The 22910-nt window shown below is 43.2% G+C and overlaps 1 protein-coding gene across 1 annotated transcript; it reads right to left on the reverse strand.

The window, feature by feature from the left end:
- Nucleotides 1–814: 814 nt before the first annotated feature.
- LOC125436318 (thioredoxin-like) lies at nt 815–22319 on the reverse strand. Its single transcript, XM_048503208.1, has 5 exons — nt 22074–22319; nt 6901–7005; nt 5943–6002; nt 2897–2962; nt 815–1020 (listed from the first exon to the last, which is right to left on the reverse strand). Exons 1-5 carry the CDS (start codon nt 22095–22097, stop codon nt 958–960), a joined length of 318 nt encoding a protein of 105 aa, XP_048359165.1. The 5' UTR covers nt 22098–22319; the 3' UTR covers nt 815–957.
- Between the last annotated feature and the right edge of the window lie 591 nt (nt 22320–22910).

A 22910-nucleotide genomic window follows, 5' to 3' on the forward strand; every position in this document is an offset into this window, starting at 1 on the left:
GCGCAGCTAAAAATATAAGGTGTTCGAAGACCTAAGCAAACATTAACCTTTCTTTTGCTGGTCCTTCTCAGACACCAATATATTCTAGCATCTGCAAAATGATTTAGGTGAACAGTAGCTCTGGGCATGACAAGTGAAGACGAACAGGTAGAAATTACAAAGGCCACAGAAAATTCTGTCCAAGCTAGAACTAGCCAGGCAAGGTGGGCACAAGCTGTCCCTTGACTCTGATGGGTAGGCCAGTCGGGAAAGCTCTATTGCAGATGACTCAATCTATACTTCCTCTACACTACTACATGTAAGAAAAGCAGTCTCATACCATGCCCCCTCAACACATCTTGATCAGAATGTACATGCAGGACCACTGAACTGAAGGGAAGAGTCAGATAATTCAGCCTCTAGAGGAAGTTTGAGGATCCCAACCATGGCAGACAGTCTACTTGGCTTACTGGAATTTGTAGAAGAATCCCTACCATTTTGACTACAAGGTGTCAAGTGTGTTTAAGGATTCCCCTTTACTGTTCCTATGTTCATGAAAGCATATTTGCACCACCAGATAATACAGGCTCTTAAAACCATGAAGGTTGAGCAACTGCAAATAAGAAAAAGCTTGTTCATTGCTAGCTGAAGTAAATGTATCTTGAGGTCAGCTGATAACGGGCAACTGCAAATAGGTTAGCAAGGTATGGTGAAAAAACTTTTCTTTATATACTATCTTGGTCTCTGCTGGAATGCAGCTTTGCCTTTGTCCACCCCAGTAACAACCCCAAAAACCAAAATCCACACACTATGAATTGAAGCGAAAAATTACAAACCTGTTTATATATTTTTATTGTTTTCATTTACATTTGGAAGGGACAAAGAATTCAGACACATACTCTAACTTGATCACTCTGCTGTGTAGAAAAGGCTATAATTTATAACAGTCAGCACTTCATGAACAGGAAAGCCCCAGGGTTACTTAAGCTTCATAATAGTTTCTTCCAGCTTCTCTTTGTTTGCACCAGAAAACTCATGCACCTAGAAGACAGAAGACAGGAATTTGTCATTAAAAAAAACAAAAAACCACAGAGCTGATTTTGTTTCAAGACAGCCTGGAAGACATTTTAATAGCCAAGACATTCAGGAGCCCTTTAATTTTGTTGCAGTTGTTCCAGGATTTTTAAATCCTTGTTCAAAATATACTGAGCAAGGAATATTCATGCATCCTCCCAGGCCTCTAGTTAAGGCTTAGGACAGGGCATGCGAGTTTGAAGTCTCGTTGGGTCTTTACACACTGGTGGATTTCAGGACTTGTAATGAAAAGCTTACAAAACAAGATGCAGAACTTCAGTTATGTTCTCTGGTGACCTCAAGTATCCAATATCTCTGCAAAGTACTTTTGTCCTTAACACTGAGACCACAGCCCACCTAGCTACTCTTGCAAAAATCCCAGCAACTAATATGTACAGAGAATTAGGCAGAAGGCCATAAATGAACTAGAACCTACTTTCTGTTCACCTTTGGTTTCCAGGGGTCTTCAAACTATGGCCCTCCAGATGTTCACAGACTACAATTCCCATCAGCCCTTGCTATGAACATCTGGAGGGCCATAGTTTGAAGACCCATGGTTTAGACAATAATCCTACTGATTCAGCTGTTATACATCCAGGTGAGGTCAATCCTCAATTCAGGAAGATTACTTGATACAATTCTGCCTAACTGTATCAAGAACAATTCCTTAGATGCCCCCTTCTAGTCTTTTCTTTTATGATGTTTTTTGCAATAAAATAAAATAGGAAGTGTGAAAATCTTGTTTCACATTAAAGATGCACACGCCTCTGGAAAAGCTACACTGACCTTTGCTGCGGGGAAAAAAATCCTTGAGGCACTTGCAGTGCAGTGCAGGCAGCACAGATTTTCTTCCTGCTTACTTTATTACTTTGATTGGCCACCACAAAAATCTCAGAAACACACCTGAGATAGAATTAGCAAAGACAGCAGCCTGAAATCGACACACAGGGAGTAAGGTTTTCACATTTCCATTGAGACTACAGAGACGTTCTCAGAGGTCAAACCCTCAAGAGTAGCACAAAGGGCAAGGGGGGGGGGGGCTACAGAAGGAGAGGGGAATCTACAAAATTGCCACCCTTTCCCCAAGTTGGGAGAACTTTTAAGTATTGGGAACCCAGTGGTAGGACCCCAAGCCAGTGCTGTACATTTGTGGGAGTGTCCCTCCAAGCTCTGTACTGAGTCTATACCACAACTATTATTTAAAGTGCTGCTTTGGACCACAGAGGATAGGAAGAGCTTTACAATCATTATGAGCCACACCTTCATTCTACACCAAATTCTCCCACCAGTGCTGCACCTTTTAAGATCCGCTATCAAGACAGAGAGTCTCCACACCAGCATTAAGGTAGTCCTACAAGTTACACTTGCAGCGGAGGCAGTTTCTCAGAAGTCTCTGCATTTGGATGGCAGGGGTTAATGAGTAATCCTGCTCCCAAGAAACACAAGCAGAACAAGAGCAGCAATAGGGAGGATGTTCTACTTCATGGACTTGCCAAGAATAAGACACACCAATGAAGATGCCTTATAGGCAGTGGCCGTCTGGTCTTTCACATCGCCCAAGCCTTTCAAACTGGGGGCGTTTGGGAGTGAACTAGGGACCTTCTGTAAGCAAAGCAGTTGCTCTATCCATTGAGCCACAGCCCTACTTTGTGGCAGAGAGACTCTTTCTGGGACGAGGGGAAATGAAAATTACAGGATGACTAACAAGGTCTTTTAATAACCTGAGTTCTGCAACCCATCACAGATGGAATGCAGGATTACTCTGTGTTGAAAAATGCTAGAAACAAGTTCTGTTTTAGCACTGTAAGGTCCATTTTGCTAAAAAAAAGTTGAAACAATATACCTTTTCTTTATTCTTGTAAAACTGGAATGTCGGCATGCACTTCACATCACAGTGTGCGGCCACATCCTAGAAGAGATAAAAGGGCTATTTAGATTACTCCTGAAGAATACTTACATGAGTGCGCAAGATGGAAAAGGGCCTCACTTTAAAGAAAGGCAAGCCACTCGTTAAGCAGGTATTGTTTGGGGCCAAGATGCTACATGGATTTAACAAGGCAGATCCAGAAGTTAAGACTTTGGCATACAGATGGAGGATATATTATACAACATTGCTTCTCCAAATAAGAGCAGAAGACACTGAAGTTGTAACAGCCTGTTTCAAGTGGCCTTTAATTCTGAAGACCACTCCAATACGTATACTGGTTTTATGGCACTTTAACCTGACATACATAGCCTTTTACTGGCATCAAAAATTTAGCCATCATCGTTTCTGCCACCCCACCCCCTGTATTCCAAGAATTGTATTTTGGGAAATTACAACAACTGCTGCTGGGGATTTTTAGCCAAACAGAATGAAATTCCTCAAAAGTCAAGCCCAGTAACATCATGAAGACCAACCCTATTTTTCCAGGACATAAGATTTCATGAGTCAAAACTCACTCTGACACATAGCACAACAATCCACCTGAAGTTACAATTATCAAGAGTCCATAGCAAGACAGAATTACCATTCAACTAGCTTTACATCACAGATTTTTCAGTCTTCACAAGCTAGTAAGCTCCTCTACATGTTGAGATGATTCAAGACTCTGAGAAGGACCAACTTTGTACTAAGAGATGGGGTGTAAGTTTTACCACATGAGCTCTCAAAGTTCTAGCAATGACTGTTGAGGGTTTCTGGCCCGATCAAAGCTACATAGCCTGGAAAACGCACAGCAGCTAGTTGATTCTGGTCATGGAAGTCATAGTAGTGGCTTCCCCTTCCGCTGAACCGATATAACCCTGAGTTTTCCCCCTTCCCTTTTTATTTCAACACCAACCACAAGTGTTTCTCTACTTCCAAGTCATGTCTAGGATCAGCTGCAGCACCACTGGGTATAATTTTGAGATTAGTACAGATGTCCACCAAGCAGTACATTGGCTGGTAACTCAGTGATTAACATTTACTCTGAAGGAAGCAAAACTACCACTCTGTTTTTAATGAATGGCCCCAGACTCATTTACCAAGTGCAAAGTACGCACTTGTAAATGTGTACTTGTGGGGACATCAAAAGCCAAGCAACTCTCTGACAAGTTAAGCAACTGCTCTTAGAATTTGTAGAAAAGCAGGCCCACGAGTTATGTAGAAGATAATTTTACAGAAACAGTTTTCAGAAGAAAGAGATCTTGTTTGACCGGGTATTTGAATACCTCAAAAGATGCATCACATTGGATTAGACTCTCATTACTCGTCAGGCCCCCAAGCACAAACATCACAAGACCAATGCCCAGAAAGCTGTTGTGTGTCTCCACTTGTGTTTCTCCCAGAAGGTGAAAGGTGAGTCCTTGACCACGCTAGCATAAAACCACAAAACCTGCATTTAAGGAATACTAAATGCCATCTTTCAGCAGTACAAGATATAATTTCAAGCTTGATTTATTATCAGTACAATTAGTGTCAAGGAGCGTCTGGGAGATTTGATATTTTACTCAAGTTGTACCCTCAGTATTTACAAGCTTTTGGCTCCAATATTTTGTCAGTGGGGAGATGGTAGAGCTGTAGGTTTCAGTTCTGAAGCTTCCAGGACTCAAGTCTGTTAATGGTATCACTAAATCAAGTCACATATATTTCTGGTGATTTACTGAACCATTGGAGCCCTTATCCATAAGCTGTTGCTGATGGACCTACTTCTACCTGAGTGAACAGCAGCTGCCTTCTTTCTTATTGCAGAAAGATTATTTTCCAAGCACTGAGAGAACAGGGTGACCATCTACCCAGTACAAGTGGGCCTTCAACAGCTCTGCAGGAGAATAAATTTGAGGATCTAGAGATGGTTGTGTGTCAAGACCCATTCCCACGCCTTCTTGCCATGCCTCCAGGGGAAGCTGGGAGATGATGACACATTAGACCCGTTGCTGGTTGCTGCTTTTTTGCACCCGCTGACACTTGACACCCTTGCACTACAGTCTCTGAACCCATCATGGGCGAAAGTTCTCATCAACCATGATAGAGGTGGGGGGCACATTTTGACAAGCAAAATGGATGCGTCAAGGTTCTCTTTTCCACCCTCAACTCTTCTGCTGCCACAGGAGAAATGCACATCTGCATTCCTGGTCTCCCTGACCACAACCACCTTAAGAACTGAAAATGTCAACAGCTTTTTTGTTTTTGTTTTTCCCTAAAGCTATTTCTGTTGCAAACATTCCCATGCTCCTTTGCCCTCCGTCCAGTAAAACCACATACTTTGTAACCCTCCCAAACTGCAAAATGTCATAGATGGCAGAGCAGCCACCTGATTTCAATCTATGCTCAAGGGAATCCGGCTGTTCCAAAGAACCTTAGCAAGGATTCCTCAATGAGGAAGTGCCGAGGCAGGTGACTTGCCTGCCCACCAATACCTGTTTTGAATGCAATGGACAATTACAAGCAAGCCCATTCCAGTTTATTTTCTAACTGAACAAGGCAACAGCAGAATCCTCCACAGGCTTGAGCCCAGTACTATACAAGAAGGAGAACTAAGGGAAGATGACTGCTAGCTTGGAATAACTAGGCCGAGTGTTTCCCCAGGCATTTACAGCCTGGGCATAGCTGAGGAATTAGCCTGCAGATTACAACAGACTGGCCTTGACTAATTTGTGTTGACCCAGGGAACATCAACCCAGGATGTTTTCTTTATACTATGTGTGTAAATTTGTTTTGAGTACATTTTATAAACTGCTTTGAAAGAAAAGCAGGAAAAAATATTCCAAACAAACACTGTGCCCAACACTCATCTCCTTGGAATCATGCATAATATGTAGGGTAGCTCAAGGACTCATCTTGAGTAGCAGCAGGAGATCTTGTGAACATATGAAGCCTTACTAGACTTCTTTCACTCTTGTTGAATCTCTCAAAGTCTAGAACCTACCTGAGCATCATCCACGTCAATTTCAAAAAATATTACGTCTGGATACTTTTCAATAAGACTCTGGAAAAAATTGAAACAAGATTCAGGCAAAATTTATAAATTTATATCCCAAAGACCTTGATTTATGAAGGTGCTAGCGGCTCAAGACAGATGTTTCTTTGCTATACAGCGCCAAATGAACCTTTCAAAAGGTCAGTGGCCTTCTGCCCATGAGCTGCACCTTCAGGTGAATCATGGAGCCCTACAGGATGATTTTGAAGGATTGGCTCCCAATGCATAAGCATACTGAGCATCCCATTCTTTGGAACACAGAGAGGAGTGGCAGGATAGCTAGGCAAGATTCAAGAACTGCCTGCTTTCAGTTGCCTTGGTTATCCACTACCCAGTCAACTGACATTACAGAGAAAAGACTGATAAAGCATATGAGGACATACCAAGTTGCAGCAGCTATATGATGAATTTTTACTACTTCTACTACCAGAATTTCATATATATATATAGTTGCTACAGTAATGGAGGGATATGTATGTACAAATACTTCATGCTTAATTATTATTATCATTATTATCATTATTATTTATTACGTTTATATACCACCCTCCTCCGAAGGGCTTACTATATAGCAGAGATCAATAGTCAGGGGGCTTGAGTTTTGCACTACGCAAGGACTCTTTAAATGAAACATGGAATTTTATATAGTTTGCTCTGATTTTCTGTTGGGAAAAGGTAACATATAGCACAAAGAGCTATGCTACGCTGTGAAAAGATTAGGACGCCATCTTCAGGCTTGTCCAAGCCCTTAAACATCTTTTTATATCAATAATAGCTGGATCTAACCAAAATAAAGACAGACATTTTACCCTCAGTGGTCACATTCCAGGATCTTAAGGAGTTGTAGACTTACTAATGGTATATACTTGCCGGGCGGGGGGCGGGGGGATATCGTCTGCTAACTTACATGGAAGAAAGGCTTAATCATTTTGCATGGCCCACACCAAGTGGCAGAGAAGTCGACAACAACAAGCTTCCCAACAGCGCTTTCCAACTCTGTATTGAATTCAACCTGCAAAGAGAAAGAGAGACCAGCTTAGAATTGTGAAGGAATAGACTGGAAAGCTGCACAAACACACGCCACCAAAATTAATTCTGGTTGGTACCAAGGAGATCAGGAAACCTTACAGCCATCCCCAAACCCTCTGCTTGACAAGGCCTACATTTTTCTTTGCTCCTAAAGCATGCCAAACACAAACTGGGTAACAGCCACCACCACTAGTATCTATGACTGTATCTCCTACTAAATGGAGTCGCATTATCACTCTGAACCAGCACTGCCATTTAGAGCCACCACCTAGTTGCCACACCTCTTGTTTCACTCCTGCAAGCCGGCAGGAACAAGGTATCACAGCTCTGAGCTATCACACTCCAGAATTGGTAAGCTTACCCACTGCCCTTCTCTTACTGTACTTCAGAAAGCAAGACCAAAAAGATGTGATGTGTTACCAGAGAACCAACTCCGAGTGTTCAAAATATAAGTTTCAGAAACAAGTAAAAAGAACACACATAGTCTTTTCAAGCATTCAGTCTGAGTAAGGATACAAAGAAAAAGTGAAAACATGCAGTCCTCTTTCCTTACACTCAGTAACTAGCCTAGAAGATGTTTACATAGAAGACGCCTGACAGGTCTCAATTTTCATGCTCCCAAGCTCTCTTCACATTATTTACCAATTCTGCTTTACGCAGATGACTCTGTCCTGCTTTCACGTTCCAGGGTGGGTCTGAGGTGGCTCATGAAACAATTTTCTGAGTACTGCAACTCCAACAAATTAATAATTAACTATCAGAAAACCAAAATTATGGTTTTTGCCAGATCCCTGAAAAAATACTACTGGAAATTAAATAACGTTCCTCTTGAGCAGATTTATTGTTTCAAATACCTTGGTATCACCTTTTCGCACAATCTTTCCTGGACCTTGCATCAAAAGGCAACTCTTACTCTGTCCTCCCCTAGTATTTCTGGAATCCTCTGCTTTTTTTTTATAGCAGAGGGCATTCATTTATTCCGGCTACATTAAGGATCTTTAATGCAAAGGTTGAATCCCAACCACTTTACAGGGTCCCCATCTGGATTCAAGCAATGAACCATGCTCTGAACGTCCCTCAATCGAAGTTTTTTCACCAAATAATGGAAGTCCCAAACTGTGTTCCTTATGCAGCTTTGTGCTTAGGACTGGGGCAAAACACCCTAGAACTCAAAGCATGGCTTAGAGCCTTTAGATTGTGCTCCGCCTTCATTACCTTCCATCTGAACACTCCCTTGTCTCCTTGATACTTCAGGACACGCAGGCTAACCCCTGGTTCTCTTTAATTGAAATCATATCCACTGGCCTGCCTCTCGAATAACTCTATTTAATGTCCTGTTCAGAAGTGTTCAATATGTTTAAAGACCGGCTTCTAGATCTGGAATTTGCAAATTTACATCTAGCAGCCAAGCAAACCTGCTCCCCTACTCAATTCTTAATTCCATTCGAGCAGAACCGTATGAACCTTTATGTTCTAACGAACTCCTGAGCAAGGAGAGCTCTCACCATTGCGCGATTCAATGTTATGCAATCTGCCCTATTAAAGGGTAGGTTCAGCAACCTAGAAAAATCTGCATGGTTATGCAGCTGCAAATCCAAAGTGGTTGAAACCCTGGCCCACCAACTTTTGCACTGCACCCAATTTGTTAAAATCAGATCCAAATATATCAATTTATATCCTTTTTTCCAATCTGGACTGCCAGAACTGATTAGGTTATCTTTATTGCTGAATAACTCTGACCCTGGTTTTTGTGAAGAGGTTGCCAATTTTATGATGGAGATAGCTGAAAGTGTCTAATAGCATGTATCTGTTATGGTCCTTTTGGGGCTTTTTTGCTTTTATTACTGATGTATGTATTTTGTTTTCTGATTATGCTAATAAAGGCTGATGTATATACATAGGAAAGGCTAGTATTACTTGAAGTTGCAGTAGTTGAGCAATCTCCCATAGTGAGTTGGTCCCAGCTTGGAATCATTTTGATCTTCAGTTTCAAGAGAAAGAGGAATACATTCTAGCAATCTGGGTGTTTCTTTCTCTGTCCCTTTGGGTATCACTTCCAGCAGGGTATGAGGTGGTGAACCATTGTCCTATTTCAGCCAGAATTATCAGTATAAGCTTGAGTGATCTGCATTTGGAGCAGCCTCCTTCCTTTCTATCAAGTATGAGTTTGCAGCTGTGTTCCTGCTCACATACGGAGTGAAGTCACAATGACCAAACTACTGGGATAAATTCTTGGGCAAAGGGCATTTCTCCACAGAGTGGGAGTAAGCCACAGAGATCAGACTTCCAAAAATACATTACTGTGCTGTGAAGCACACAAAACCCCACTGAATGTACACAAAGGACTGGCCAATAGTGTCTAACGTGCCCACCGATTCCATCCTGGGTACATAATGCAATCCAGGAAATATTTGGTGTTATTTAAAATATAAATCTGCTTGATCTTTCTTGCTACCATCTTCCATCATATCACAGTTCGTTCTGGCTCACCACAAGCCTTTTTACCAAACCTCCTTCCAAGCGATAAATGAACAGCATCACCAGAAACAAGCAATAAACCACTCTTATTTCAGAAAGCTTCTCTGCTTGGAGGTAAGTATATTTAACACCATGAAGTCACTTCCAAATCATAGCAGTTCCATGAATGAATGCCCTCCAAAGCATCCTATCATTAAGAGCTTTACTCAGGGCTTGTAAACTGAGGACCATGGCTTCCTTGATTGCATCAATACAACATCAGGGCTTCAATATTTGTTCTTTGATAGGAGGTCTTTACTGTACACTACTAGCTAAGCTTGCTAACTACCTTTCCCATGCTAAACACTCACAAGAAAAATGCAGCATAACTGTGAAACATGTATTTCAGTACATTGAAAGTACCGGAAATTCCTTTAGTCCAGGGGTCTTCAAACTATGGCCCTCCAGATGTTCATAGACTACAATTCCCATGAGCCCTACCACTTGGCCATGCTGGCAGGGGCTGATGGGAACTGTAGTCTGTGAACATCTGGAGGGCCATAGTTTGAAGACCCCTGCTTTAGTCTCAGTGTCTTCCTCATTTTGGAGCTCTTCATAGAGCAGCCCTAGTTGTGTAGCCCAGGAACTATACTCTGCCTTTTCATGTATCAGCAGTACCTTGCAGATACTTCCTAAAGCCAAGAACAGGAAATGTCATTCCAAAAGTAGGGAAGCCAGAAGTCAGTGTAATTCTGTCTAGGGTTGCTACCCGATGCTCAGTCACTTAGATCCAACTGAAATCCGCGCAACAGGCATTCGGCTAAGCAAACTTTTGTTCAGGACACTGTCTGGCTCCTCTTCCGGTGAGCTCAGAGCAGCATGGATGGTTTCCCTTTCATCCATTGCATCTTCTCCACATTCCTGCAAGGCTGGTTATGCCAATGCAAGAATTTATTTTGTGGCTGAAGGGGGACTAGAGTACAGCTCACTCAGGTTCCAACCTTGACCTCTACCCACTTTGGTTCTCAGCTGGGCAAGTCTAAGCAGAAAATTCCTTGTTCAAACTTGAAAGCCATGACCAATCTGCAGTAGCTTTAAGAAAACTCCAATTCCTCCTTGCCTCAGAGCTCACTTCTACAAGAATGATGGGTCTGACCCAAAGTTAAATAGCATTGTCAAGAGGTTCCCCTCCTGTTGCAGACTCCCCCTTCACTTCATTCTCCCTCCCTTAAGAGCAGCCTTGTATAGAAATCAGTGGGAGGGGAGAAGGTGGGAAATTCCATTCTACTGATGGGAAATGTAGTCTGCATCCAACCCAGTAATTCTAAGCCTGTTTGTTTAGGTTTGGCAAGAAGGCATGCAAAGCACTTTGAACATTTTAAAATGTAGTCTATAAAAAGCCACATTATCGTTACAAGGTTCTTGATGACCAGGGAAATATCACACTGGGTTATAGCAGGCCAATTTTCACACACACACACACACACACACCATTATACTGGGAAGCTAAAGAGTAGGCAATATCTGGTCCCCACCCACAGTAAGCAGTTCCATATCAGAGATGTGGGGGAGAACGTTTTCTGATGCTATATTTTCCCATGGAAATGTTATAGCCCAAAACATGTAAATATAGTCTATCTTCCAGTTATCAGGGCTTTTGTGCTGCAAATCAATCACATTAGTTAGGCTAAATTTCAGACATGTAATATGTACGAATCCCCAGTGCTTTCTGTTGCTGTCACGTCACAGCTGATTTACGGTAATGGTGTAGGGTTTTTAAGGCAAGAGACATTCAGAGGTGGTTTGCCCCACCAGACTCTGTGCCGTGAACCTGTTATTTCTCATTCAAATACTAGCCAGAGCTGACCCTGCTTAGCTTCGTCCCATGCTTGTCCGATGGTATATTTTTCTTTAGATCACTTCTCTCCAGTACCACTTGCTAGCTTCGAAACATATAAGCACAAGCCAGAAATTACATAAGATTGATCCTTAACATTCTTCTCCCTAGTTCTGACAATCTAGAACTGTAAAAAAAGGGAGGTACAACTCCAGATATGCCTTTCAGGCCCCCCAACCTGCCAATTTCTCACATAATGGGGGGAAAGGAAGTCACACCACGTGACAGGAAGTTGAAGCACGGAGGAACGATGTCACATTTGGCTGTCGGATCCCTTCTCTTTCAAGCAAATTGGGAGAACAGGCCTTGGATTTTAGAACACTCTTCAAAAATAGGTTGGGAAAGGTATGACTGGATTAGGAAGTGTTGAGAGGAAGATAAATGCCCCCGAAACTGGGAAAATAAAGGACTGGGGCAAGGAATCTCATTTGTCAAAAGGGTTCACTAGTTTTATTTAAAACAGTTTATACTACCTTTCTATCTAATCACTATCCACAAGGCAGTGAATATAAAATAGTTTAAATTATAAAGCCAGTTAATTAAAAACACAAACAAAAAACATTAGAAAGGGGGGCAGTAACTATCTTGGGGGTGTATCAGACAAAACAAAAAAGAAATCCACCAGCCCTGACTGCTTTAGGAAGCAAGATTTTGTCAGAGGAAGATTCTGTAACTTTTGTTGATGCCGTTCAGCAGGCAGCAAGGAGGCCTTTTGCTAACAAAGAGGTTGCTGAAGGATGGATAGGGAGCCAATGGCTAATCCCATGCATCCTCAATGAAGACATCTGGCTGTCTTCATGCTCTGTGGACATATGCTCATGAGGTGATGGCTGAAGAAGATTTACTTTGTTGGAGCAGTGAGAGTGGTTAGGAAGAAACCTAATGCAGCCCATGGAGAAGTGCCAGTGTAGACTTCAACTCTCATGCTTTTTCCTCGGACCATAGCTTTCAAATTCAACAATGAAAGCTCGCTAATAGATTTTTGGTTACATTCCCAAGGGCTAGCTTTAAGTGCCTACACTGTGCATTTCACAAGCTTCCCAGTATATACCCTCAACACTTATTTCTATTACATTCTGAGCAGCAGTCCAATCTATTTCCCTGAAGACTATGAAGTCAGCATAATCTCATCTTCCTGGAATAATTCAGTGTGACTCGGAAAGCACCATATTAAAATGGAAGCCAATTTAGCATGCTTACCAGAAGGTTTGTAACACCAACACTCCCCTGATGCTCCACTGAAGGTGCCCAGTGCTCACTAGGAGCTCCTTGAAACCTATGTTACTCCATTTTTTCCTTAACAACAACTACTACAATTTAGTGAGCACAGTGTGCATTCAGTCACATTACCAGTTTTCCTTTCCCTCTGCCCCACATACACCTGTTTTGGAGTTATGCTGTGGGGAATTGTTGCCATCCTGTTATCCCAGGACTGCTTTCACTTCTGAGCATGCTCTTTATCCCTTAGAAACTGTTTCCTAGTGTCTGACCACAAGATGGCATCCAATAATACTATTAACATCAGTTACATAGGATGAAAACCATAAAATGATTCTTTTTTGTTCTACTGGTTCATGTGAATCTACAATCATGCAAGCACATGGACATCTGAATACATTAATAATTTTAACTGGGTCTGTATTTCATCATTCATTGCCTGTACATGGGACTTGTACAGAATTGGGATTGTTGGAACTGTTGCAATAAAATATCTACTGCCAGAAGTAGTATATGAACATGTTTATAGGAAGCACAGGAGCAGTTTTGTTACATATTCTTTCACCTAGGGTGGTGGTGGAGAGCCAGCACAGTGCAGTGGTCAAGAGCAGGTGGATTCTAATCTGGAGAACTGGGTTTGATTCCCCACTCGTCCATCTGATTAGCAGAGGCTTATCTGGTGAACCAGATGTGTTTCCGCACTCCTACATTCCTGCTGGGTGACCCTGGGCTAGTCACAGTTCTTCAGAACTCTCCTACCTCACAAGGCATCTGTTGTGGAGAGAGGAAGGGAAGGAATTTGTAAGCCACCTTGAGTCTCCTTACAGGAGAGAAAAGTGGGGTATAAATCCAAACTCTTCAATTCAACTGGGCAAAATCCAGCTTTTTATTTTTAAAAAGCCATGCCTGCACAAAGTCCAATAATGGCAAGTCATGGAAACTGGCTGGTGGGTGAGGTTTGCCACTGTGAAACACAGGCATAGCAAAGCAAAGACATGGATCGACCAACAGTGACCTCCATGTTGAAGGCTCCATCATGCAAAGCCTGCACGTTCTTATCTGCAGAAGAACAAAGGGGAAGAAATGAAATGGGACACACACACACGCACAGAGAAGGCACAAGAGTGGGACACATGAAGATGTAGCTGAGTCACAAGAGTGCTTCCTATGTGGGAACATTTTCATGGCAACAGCAACACATGGATTATTGCTCAACTATTTAAGATAGCAGAAGTTTTATACTACTAATATGCATGCAAGCATGTTACGTTTCCAGTATGAGAATACCATTTGAGTGCATAGCGCCTCTCGGTGCTGGTTTACTTTTTGTACTTTGAGTAGGGTTGGGAGCAGGCACAATCAAGCCTCCGGACCATCCTGGTCCCAAACAATATTCCTCTGCAGCCACTGAGGCACAGGATCCATTACTCATAGTCTGCAACAATTCTGTTCCACCTGCAGTTGGACAACTCCCAAGCAAAAAGTGGTTTCGCATTTCATGCATTTTAGACTGACCACATCCCGTCTCCTTGCCAACACAATGACCTCACTATCTGGAAGCCATCACCAAACTTTGGGCAGTAATCCTCTACTACATTCCACAACAAAAGGCGACTCAGGTTGGCTTGAAAAAGACCAGTCATATGGAGGCATCTATCACCACACTGGTAAGCCTAAACTGGTGTAGGGAGAACGTATCAGTTGGAGGTTTACTGAACTGCATGTGGAGGGTGGGGTTAATTCCAAACATCACATGGAAGAAAGCGAACTGGCAACTGAGATGTACTTGACAGTAAGTGGTGAACAATTCTAACTGTAATGTTTATAGGATGCACGTGTCTAAAGATTTGAGTAACTCATATGCCTTTTGAAGATCTAGTTAAGCAATTCTTCTACTATGACTGAGAACCTCTGATTCAAGACTCACCACAACCATGAACCCATGGCGGCTTTAAGCATTCAGGATTTTATCTAAGATACTGGGGGACATACAGCCTATGCCACAGAACAGTTGCCAATGTTACCAAGATTGGACATGAAGCTTAATTTGAATTGCATAGTATAAAATATGTACCAGAAGTCACTAGGAGCAACTATTGAAGACATATTACAACATATTCTGCCCCATGTAGTGTTTAAAAGGCAATAAGGGGAAATAGAAGGTGGTGTTTTTTAAAAGCTATCAGGCAGCACCTTTTGGAGCAAGACTGTATCATGGATGAATGGTGATTGTCACCTCAAAGATGACAGGAGAAGAAAGTGATCTGTGTAACCTGTTGCTGAGCAAAAGATGCACGCTTTACACCTTACCAGCTACTGAAACCATCGTTGGCCACCAAGCACTGCCACAACTGACTTCTATTAATGGCACAAAAGGCATCTTCTTCATGAAATACAGATTTGATACCAAACACATTCAGTTGCTGAACTTCAGTTCAAACAATCTAGAATTGGGTAGGGTGAATGTGGACTAGTTTGAAGAATGACTAACATGCAACCTCCAACAACTTTTCTTTTGTCATCAAATCACAGCTGACAACCCCCTGGGGTTTTCAGGGCAAAAGATGTTCAAAGGTGGTTTGCCATTTTCTGCCTCAGCATAGCAGCTTTGGAATCCTTTGCGGTTTCCCATTCAAGTACTAGCCAGGACTAAGGCTGCTTAGTTTCTGATCTAACAAGACTGGGCTGTTCAGATGAAGATCAGCCAACATACAAGCTTAGAAGTACAGGTACAATTGCACAGCTGAGGAGATTGTAAAGAGAAAAGCCATCAATAAGTAAACACCTCTTAGGAAGACAATCCAGAACGCCCTTCAAAACATTATAATTTTGGAGTAAATTAAAATAAGAGGACAATCTTCTCTTTCCAGCCAACATTGCCATTAGCATTATGAAGTTTCAGCTGAAGAGCACAATGACATGTGCCATTTTGTTGCTGGCTGAACATTATGTGTCCCCATCAAGATAATTACCATACTATGACATTTCAAGAAGACCCAATTTTAAGTTTTTACTAAACCAGCAGTCAGCCTTGCATTTCAGATTTATAAATGGTTTAAGAAATGCTGAGTTTTTCAGCAAAGGATTTTAAAATTATATCCGGTTTAACATGACCAGCCCAAGAATTAAAATTTGACCAAGATGACACAAGATGATTATATAACAAGTGGGGATCCACAAGGACTAGTTGCAGTAGCACATCACAAAAGATTTTTGCAACATCAAGGAGATAGCGGTGAACCAGATTCCTTCTTCTGTGCCAAAGATGCCATGTGACAGCATCAGACTTGAAGGATTTGCTAGTATGCATTTCTCTCTCTTTATATATATCTATACACACACACATATATATACATACACACACACACATATATATGTATACACACACACACATATATATGTATACACACACACACACACACATATACACACACACACACATACACACACACACCCCTTTTCTTACCCTCTCATCCGTAGAATATTTCTTTTCTACTAAGGATTTCAAAGACAGCAAGCACACCAATGGTGGAAGAAAAGCAGTTTTATTAAAATCTTTCTCATAAAGAAAATCAACAAACCACAATCACAAGCTTAGGTAGAGAATAAGAGTGAATCATACCCACACCCCTTTCTGCTGCTGGAACGCCAAAGAATCTAGGTTTCGTCTGGTGCGCTCAGTGCTGTTCTATGGTTTAGTCTGAGCTGAGGTTCAGAGGGAAAAAGAAGCCCCCAGGAACTTATATATACTCTTCTACATGTACACTTACGTGTGTATGTGATGTTTTGCCTCTTGGCAACACACTTGGGGGAAGGGAATTTCACTTTCCCTCCCCCCACTATTTCCTCTTTTTCCCTGAAAACAGCATAAATGCTTCCCTTTTCCTGCTTCCTGCACCCAAACCCAACCACCAGCTAATCTATCTCTTTTTCTCCTCCCTGCCGCAATATCAGCTGTATTTTTATTTACTTCATTTATAGGCCACCTTTCTCCACAATGGGGAGACATCACTCTCTTCTTTATCCTCACACCAACCAAGCAAGGCAAGTTAGGCCAAGAAAGTGTTACTGGCCTAAGGTAATGCAGTCACCCTCTACAGCAGACAGGAGAACTTAGACCTAGGTCTTGCAGATCCTAGTGGGAAGCTCTACCACTACATAACATTGGCTTTAATATACTGACTGCTGTTGAACAGTAGCACGTTGCCAAGCCTAGGTGAGTCATGCAATCAGGATGACTTGCTACCACTCAGTGGTTGCTGTTGGCCCTGGCCCTAGTGAGTTCTCCCTCAAAGGTCAAAAGAGCCCTGAAAAGGGCCCTTGCCCTTTACAGACAGAAAGAAAACCTTGAAGGCTAGCAATGCTGTTGTAGTTACCTAGCAACGTGAACTGAGGACATCTGTTTCTTAAAGCTACAGGCCCTAATATTATTATTATAGGAGGAGGGTTAACTCCCAATGATTTGCTTGTTTTGTTCATTTTTTAAGATTTCAGATGTTTCTGCAAACCTAGGGCTTTTTTCCAGGTTTGTAGGAAGAGTTATCTTACTTGTTCATGTACTCCAGTCTCTGGATCTAGGTATTTACTAAGTATCCACTGCCTACAAGGCTCACAGGGGGAATCCCATTCCCCCCACTACTGACCCATGTGTAGCTCCAAACCCAACCATTCACATTTGAGCTGACCACAACAGTGGTGGTGTCTGGGAGCCACCCCAAGCCCAGGAGTCCATGACCAAGCCATGAGCAACTTCCAGAGCCAAGCCTGCAGTTGCTGACAGCTCTGCAGAATCAAGACTTCTGTTCAGTGTCAGTGTGGCCCCCAATATATATATATATATATATATACATATAGATAGATAATTTACTGCATTCACATGAACCTGAATTATACTAACTAGTGAACGCTAGCTTTTTCTACTATGACTGCCAGAGGTTCTCCAGGACCTCTGGTGGTGTCCTTTCACATCATCTACCACCTGATCTTTTTCACGGAAGATGCCAATAATTGAACCTGGGTCTTTCTGCAAGCTATATTATACAGGCGTGATCCTCCACCCCATACAGATTTAAACAACTCAGACTATACTTTACTGTAAATGCCTTATCCAGTATTCTCTCATGTAGTTCTTTCTCTAGATTCAACAACATGCCTTCTAAAAAGTCAGGCTGTTTCAAAAGCCAACAGCAGTATTCCCTTAAGAATCTGGAAACAGGAAATTCAGGGTTTCTTGGCTTCAAAAAAACTTTAAATACAGCACTTTATCCCCATCACACTCAATTATATGTCGCATGTAAAGCACTTTTAGAATCTCCAGAGGGATGCTTCAGGGAAGTCAGCAGGAAAGAGGAAATGGCTAATCTGTCAAGAATGAGAAGAAGCTCAAGTGATTTGCCTCAGGTCCCACCATAAAAAAGCAAAGGAGATCTCAGGGACTGCCTCAATTTCAGAGTTCCTATGCCAACAGCTGCCAAGAATCTGCATGTACATGTTTCTGTGCAGGGTGCAAGCACCTGTTTATGCTGTCATTGCTACATCCACTCTGTGAAGCCTCCATCAAGGAGCATATCCTGTGTTCTTCATATACCAGATGTCACAACTAATCTGAGGAGGCATCCACATATCATAGGATACTGTACCACAGTCATCACTGACCTGCTGGTGAGTCTCTGCAGTGCAGGAAAATCCTGTTGCAAGGGACTGCTATGGTGCAGTTAGAGCATGTGATCCAACAAATAATTTCTGCTTCAGAGAAATCCCCTTTTAGAAGCATAGTTTTTACATTATTCCCTGTTAATTTACAGGTTGTTGTAGCCAAGCAAAGAGGCCAGGTGGACAATAGCAGAATTCTAGTATAGACTGAACCTTGTAAAGAGTTCAGACTGAAACATGACACTGAATGGAAGACAGATAGAGGGGAAAACAAGAACTGTAGAACATCCAAGCAATATTTTAACAATAAAGCCTCATTAAGCAGAGAAGCGATCTCGTTGTAACTTGGATGAGGGTACAATAAAAGTCACAGGGGACATAACAGGGATGTCACAGATCCAGGTTCAAATTCCACTCTGCCGTGGAAGCTTAATGGATGAACTCGAAACAATCACATGAAGGGCCAGCTAGCAAGGGCTTTTGAAAAAAAAACTTCACAGAAGCTCTGAGAAACAGGAAACCCAACATCAGATAAAGTTCAAACATCCATTATTCCATTGAAAATAGCCATCAGTAATAATCTTCTGGTACAACACCCTCTCTATGCTAAAATATTTCCACCGGAAGATAAAACACAAAGCCAGTTCAATGTTATACCAGAAGTAACTGTGTTGGCACTAGGACTGTATCTCTTTGGCACCACTCACCCAATAAGAGTTCTGAAAGCCACCCCATTGGTTCCCAGCAGCTGATCAGCTGTTGTTGTTGGGATCCCCCCCCCCCCAGAGGTCAGAGCTTGCCTGGAACAAAGGCAAGGGGGAGAAGAGTGGGGGCAAAGAGCTCTAGGAGCCCCTGCTCTTCCAAGAAGAGGGAAGCCTGTTTGGTTCTCTTCTCCTACTCTAGAGTTCCAGGTGCCATCCTTGGAAATATGGAGGAGATTTATTTTCACAGTCTGCAGAAGTTACAAGAAGGGCTTGTCCTTGGCATCCAGAACACCCACATGGATCCCAGTTTGAGAGAAGCTAGCCTAGGATAGATATATCCATCTTTACTTTCAGTGCTGCCATATCAGACATCTATGTTGCCTGATTTGCAGATAAGAGGCAGCTTTCTATGCCATTCCTCATTTGTATTTTTTCATGTGGAAGAAAAACAGGCAAACATGTCGTTTCAGTTTTCCCTAGGGCGTATGAAGCTAGCCACATTGAATTTACTCTGCTTAGCAGTGAGAGATGGGGATAACGAAAGGCAGATGCCACGACAAACAGCCAGGAAGACTAGCTGTTACACTAAGTATGCAGACAGCAAGAGAGGATAGCTGGGATTCATAACCTATATATACTAGGATAGTCCTGGGTGAAAACTCTCAAATGAGCAGGCAGTTGCATAATTAAAATTGGTTTTTATTAAAAAATAAAACTAGTAAAACAAGACATTCTTTTAAGCAATGAATATATGCACACAAAGCACAAAAGAGCTGACTAAGAGTAAAAAAAAAAGGTCAGGAAGCTGGGCCGAGTTTCAGGGATGAGTGATAAGTTACCAGCCTTGAAGAGACATCCAGGAAAAGCAGCACTGAAGAGGAAAACAAATAGCATTTCCAGGACCAAAGAAAAAAGGCCACTCGCAAATGGGGATACACACAGATCCAGAACGCACACACTACGAATGGCCAAAGGGCTAATATTCATAACGTGCAATAGATCCTGAGGCGGTATGAGATAAGATGACAGGAAAGCCAGAGACACTGAACTGATTGCTTTTCTAGGATTCTAGCAAAAAGATAGCAGAGGCTTCATGAGTTATCAGGACCCAGGAGAATGCGTGGACTATTCCCTTGAATACTGATAGATTGCTGGGATGGGTGCAGATATGGCAAGTAATGGTCTGCTCAGAGATTCGATTAAATCACCTAGCCTCATGGTCCAACTAGGCACATCTCAGGGACTGGGGGAAAGTTCAGTGGCCTTCCTGCCTTCTTGCCCAGGATAGACAAATAACATGGATCCCAAAACTCTGAGAGGCATCCATCATGTGGAGAGGAGTCTCCCTCTTATGTCAATCTTTGGCCTTTGTGGCACCTTTAGTGGAAGGAGGGGTCTGACTGTTTACATGGTTTGAAATTTATATAGTAACAGGACTGGAGATTATCCATTGAAATTGACAAGGAGGGGTTCCCCATACATAATGCAAGATCTGCAAAAACCCACGCTTAGAGCAATCAAGAGCATACCTGGATTCTGTAAAGGGCAAGCACGTGAAAGGCTAATGCTCTATTAAGGACGATCAGTTTGACTCAGCCCCCACCCTACAAGCTGCTTGAAATGAGTTCTGGCTATTTTGCTATTCATGAAGAACTCAGTAGTGCAGCACGAACATACACCAAGTTCCTCACAGTGTTTTGTGAGAACCAGTCAGGTGATGCAGCTTATCAACTGGTTAGAGTTTCAGTTCCCAATACAAGGAAAACTATCTGCTTTCACCGCTGTCAAGAGATCTATGAATGCGCCACAACTCTTGCGATGGCTATATTTGCTCAAGAACCAACTGTTTCCAGAAGCAGCTTTCCCAGGTTAAGCACAAATGTTCGTCTGTTGAGGCAGAATACTTCCGAAGCTAACTTTCCCTCCAAGGTAGCAGAAGTCTAACAGAGGGCCCTTGAAAACCAGCTACTCCTAAACCAGCTGAGGCAGTCAGGGCCTGCAGAACAATTATACCACATCAGACAAGGAGCATTTATGTCCCACCCTACACACTCAAAAGCAGACATCATTTCTATCCACTACCAGTACATGGATAAGGGACTGCCTGCAACAGACGCTAGCATTAGATTTAGTACAGCAGTTTGTTGCAGCCGCAGCCTCTGTTGCCTGGATCATTTCCCTCCTCCCTTTTGCATGGACAAAGCAATTGAGTAGAGAATCCTTTGCCAACTGGCAAGCGCAGCCACAGCGGCCATGAAACCACCTTGCGAGGGAGAAAACAAACAAAACAGCAATAACATGGCTAGAATCAAGACCTTCACAAGGGCAAGACTAGTTGTTACACTCTGCCTGATTTGCAGATAAGAGGCACTCTGATCCTAAAAACCCTCCAACTGCCTTCTTTTACTTCTTAAAGCACTAGGAATTATGACTCACATCACGAATCAGACCCACCAAGGTTCCTCCCGTGCAGGAAGACCAGAGGCACTGTCACGCTGTCACGAAAAAGCCACACCCCAGTTTCCCTCGGCTAATTCTTCATCGGAGGACCAGGGAGAGCCAGCCAAGCCGAGCACAGGATCGGCCAAATTCATCCAAGCGAGAAGTGGCTGTTTGCACACGAGGCAGCCAGAAGCGGTGAAGGCAGCCATGCAAAGAACCCGGAAAGTCCGCAAATCTCGCTCTCCTCCCTATCCTCGATCGGAGTCATGCGGGGGGGGGGGGGATGCCTTCAGGAGCACCAAACACAGCCACATTTTTCTAGCGATGTTGGCGCGGGTTGGGGTGCGGCGGGGGGGGGGGAGTGTCCATTGCAGCCAGTGTTCAACCCACGAGTCGATGGAGCAACCAGCGCTTCCGAACGCACTGGGGAGACGGGACAAGTGCGCTTTTGCAAGCAAGATAAGCGGCCCGAGTTCAGCAAAAAAGCCCCCACATCTGCAAAGAGTGAACCAACCGAGACACCAGCCACAACCCTAACTAGAGATACACCACCACCACCACCCCCACCCCCGCGCCCAGGGCGGAGGCTGCGACACGACCCCTCCAAAGGACTCCTGCAGCACTGGGGGACCTGCCACAGCAAACCCGGGTCTCGCCCCAGACGCCGCTCGCCCCGCTTACCAGGCTCCCTATGGCTTTCACCATCGTTGCGACCGACTCGTGCCACCAACAGGATTCTTCTCCGCGATGGCTGCCGAGCAGTTCTGCTAAGCACCGCCTTCCTCCATCGCTTTATGGCCGGCGAAGCACCCGCCCCGCACGATACGCCGCGCAGGCGTCCTGCAAGCTGGCGCCCTACCTTCCCGCTGCCTCTGAATTTCCCAGGAAAGCCCCTCGCTTCCCGGGTCAGATGCTTTCCATTACCCAGAAGGGATGGGCACGACCAGTGCAGAGGGTGGGCATCTAAAGTTACCAAAAAGGCATGCGGAAAAACCGCCCTACCTCTTGCATATGAAGATGAATGTGCAATTGGGTGGCTGCACCTTTTCGTGGCGTGGAAGTAAATAACATCCCGTTGAGCCTCTGTTAAAGGGGCAGAGTTTTTTTCCCTTTCTTCAGGCAGTTCCCAAATAGACTTATATCCCGAGCTTCGCGGTGAATACTCAGAACTAAGACCCTTTGGCTGGATTGGAAGTTACTTCCGGGTTAGACTACTGTCATCAACGCATTTATTAAATTGACTTTTATTCAGAGAACGCTTAAAATACACGTATATTTTAAAAAATGTATACGGAGCAAATAGGGACAGTTCCCGGAAATGTGGGTGAATGCAAAACATTGGTCAAGGAGTAGGTGGTACAAAGCAAGAATATATCAGCATGCACTGGGAGTCCGGTCACTGGAATGCACATTTAAGGTCCATAGGCAGATAGTCCACATTGGGATGGCACACATTGAAGGGTCATAAGCAACTAGTTCAGGGGTCGGCAACCTTTAACACCCAAAGAGCCATTTAGA

The sequence above is a fragment of the Sphaerodactylus townsendi genome, linkage group LG07 (genome assembly GCF_021028975.2).
Source record: "Sphaerodactylus townsendi isolate TG3544 linkage group LG07, MPM_Stown_v2.3, whole genome shotgun sequence".
Lineage (NCBI taxonomy): Eukaryota > Metazoa > Chordata > Lepidosauria > Squamata > Sphaerodactylidae > Sphaerodactylus > Sphaerodactylus townsendi.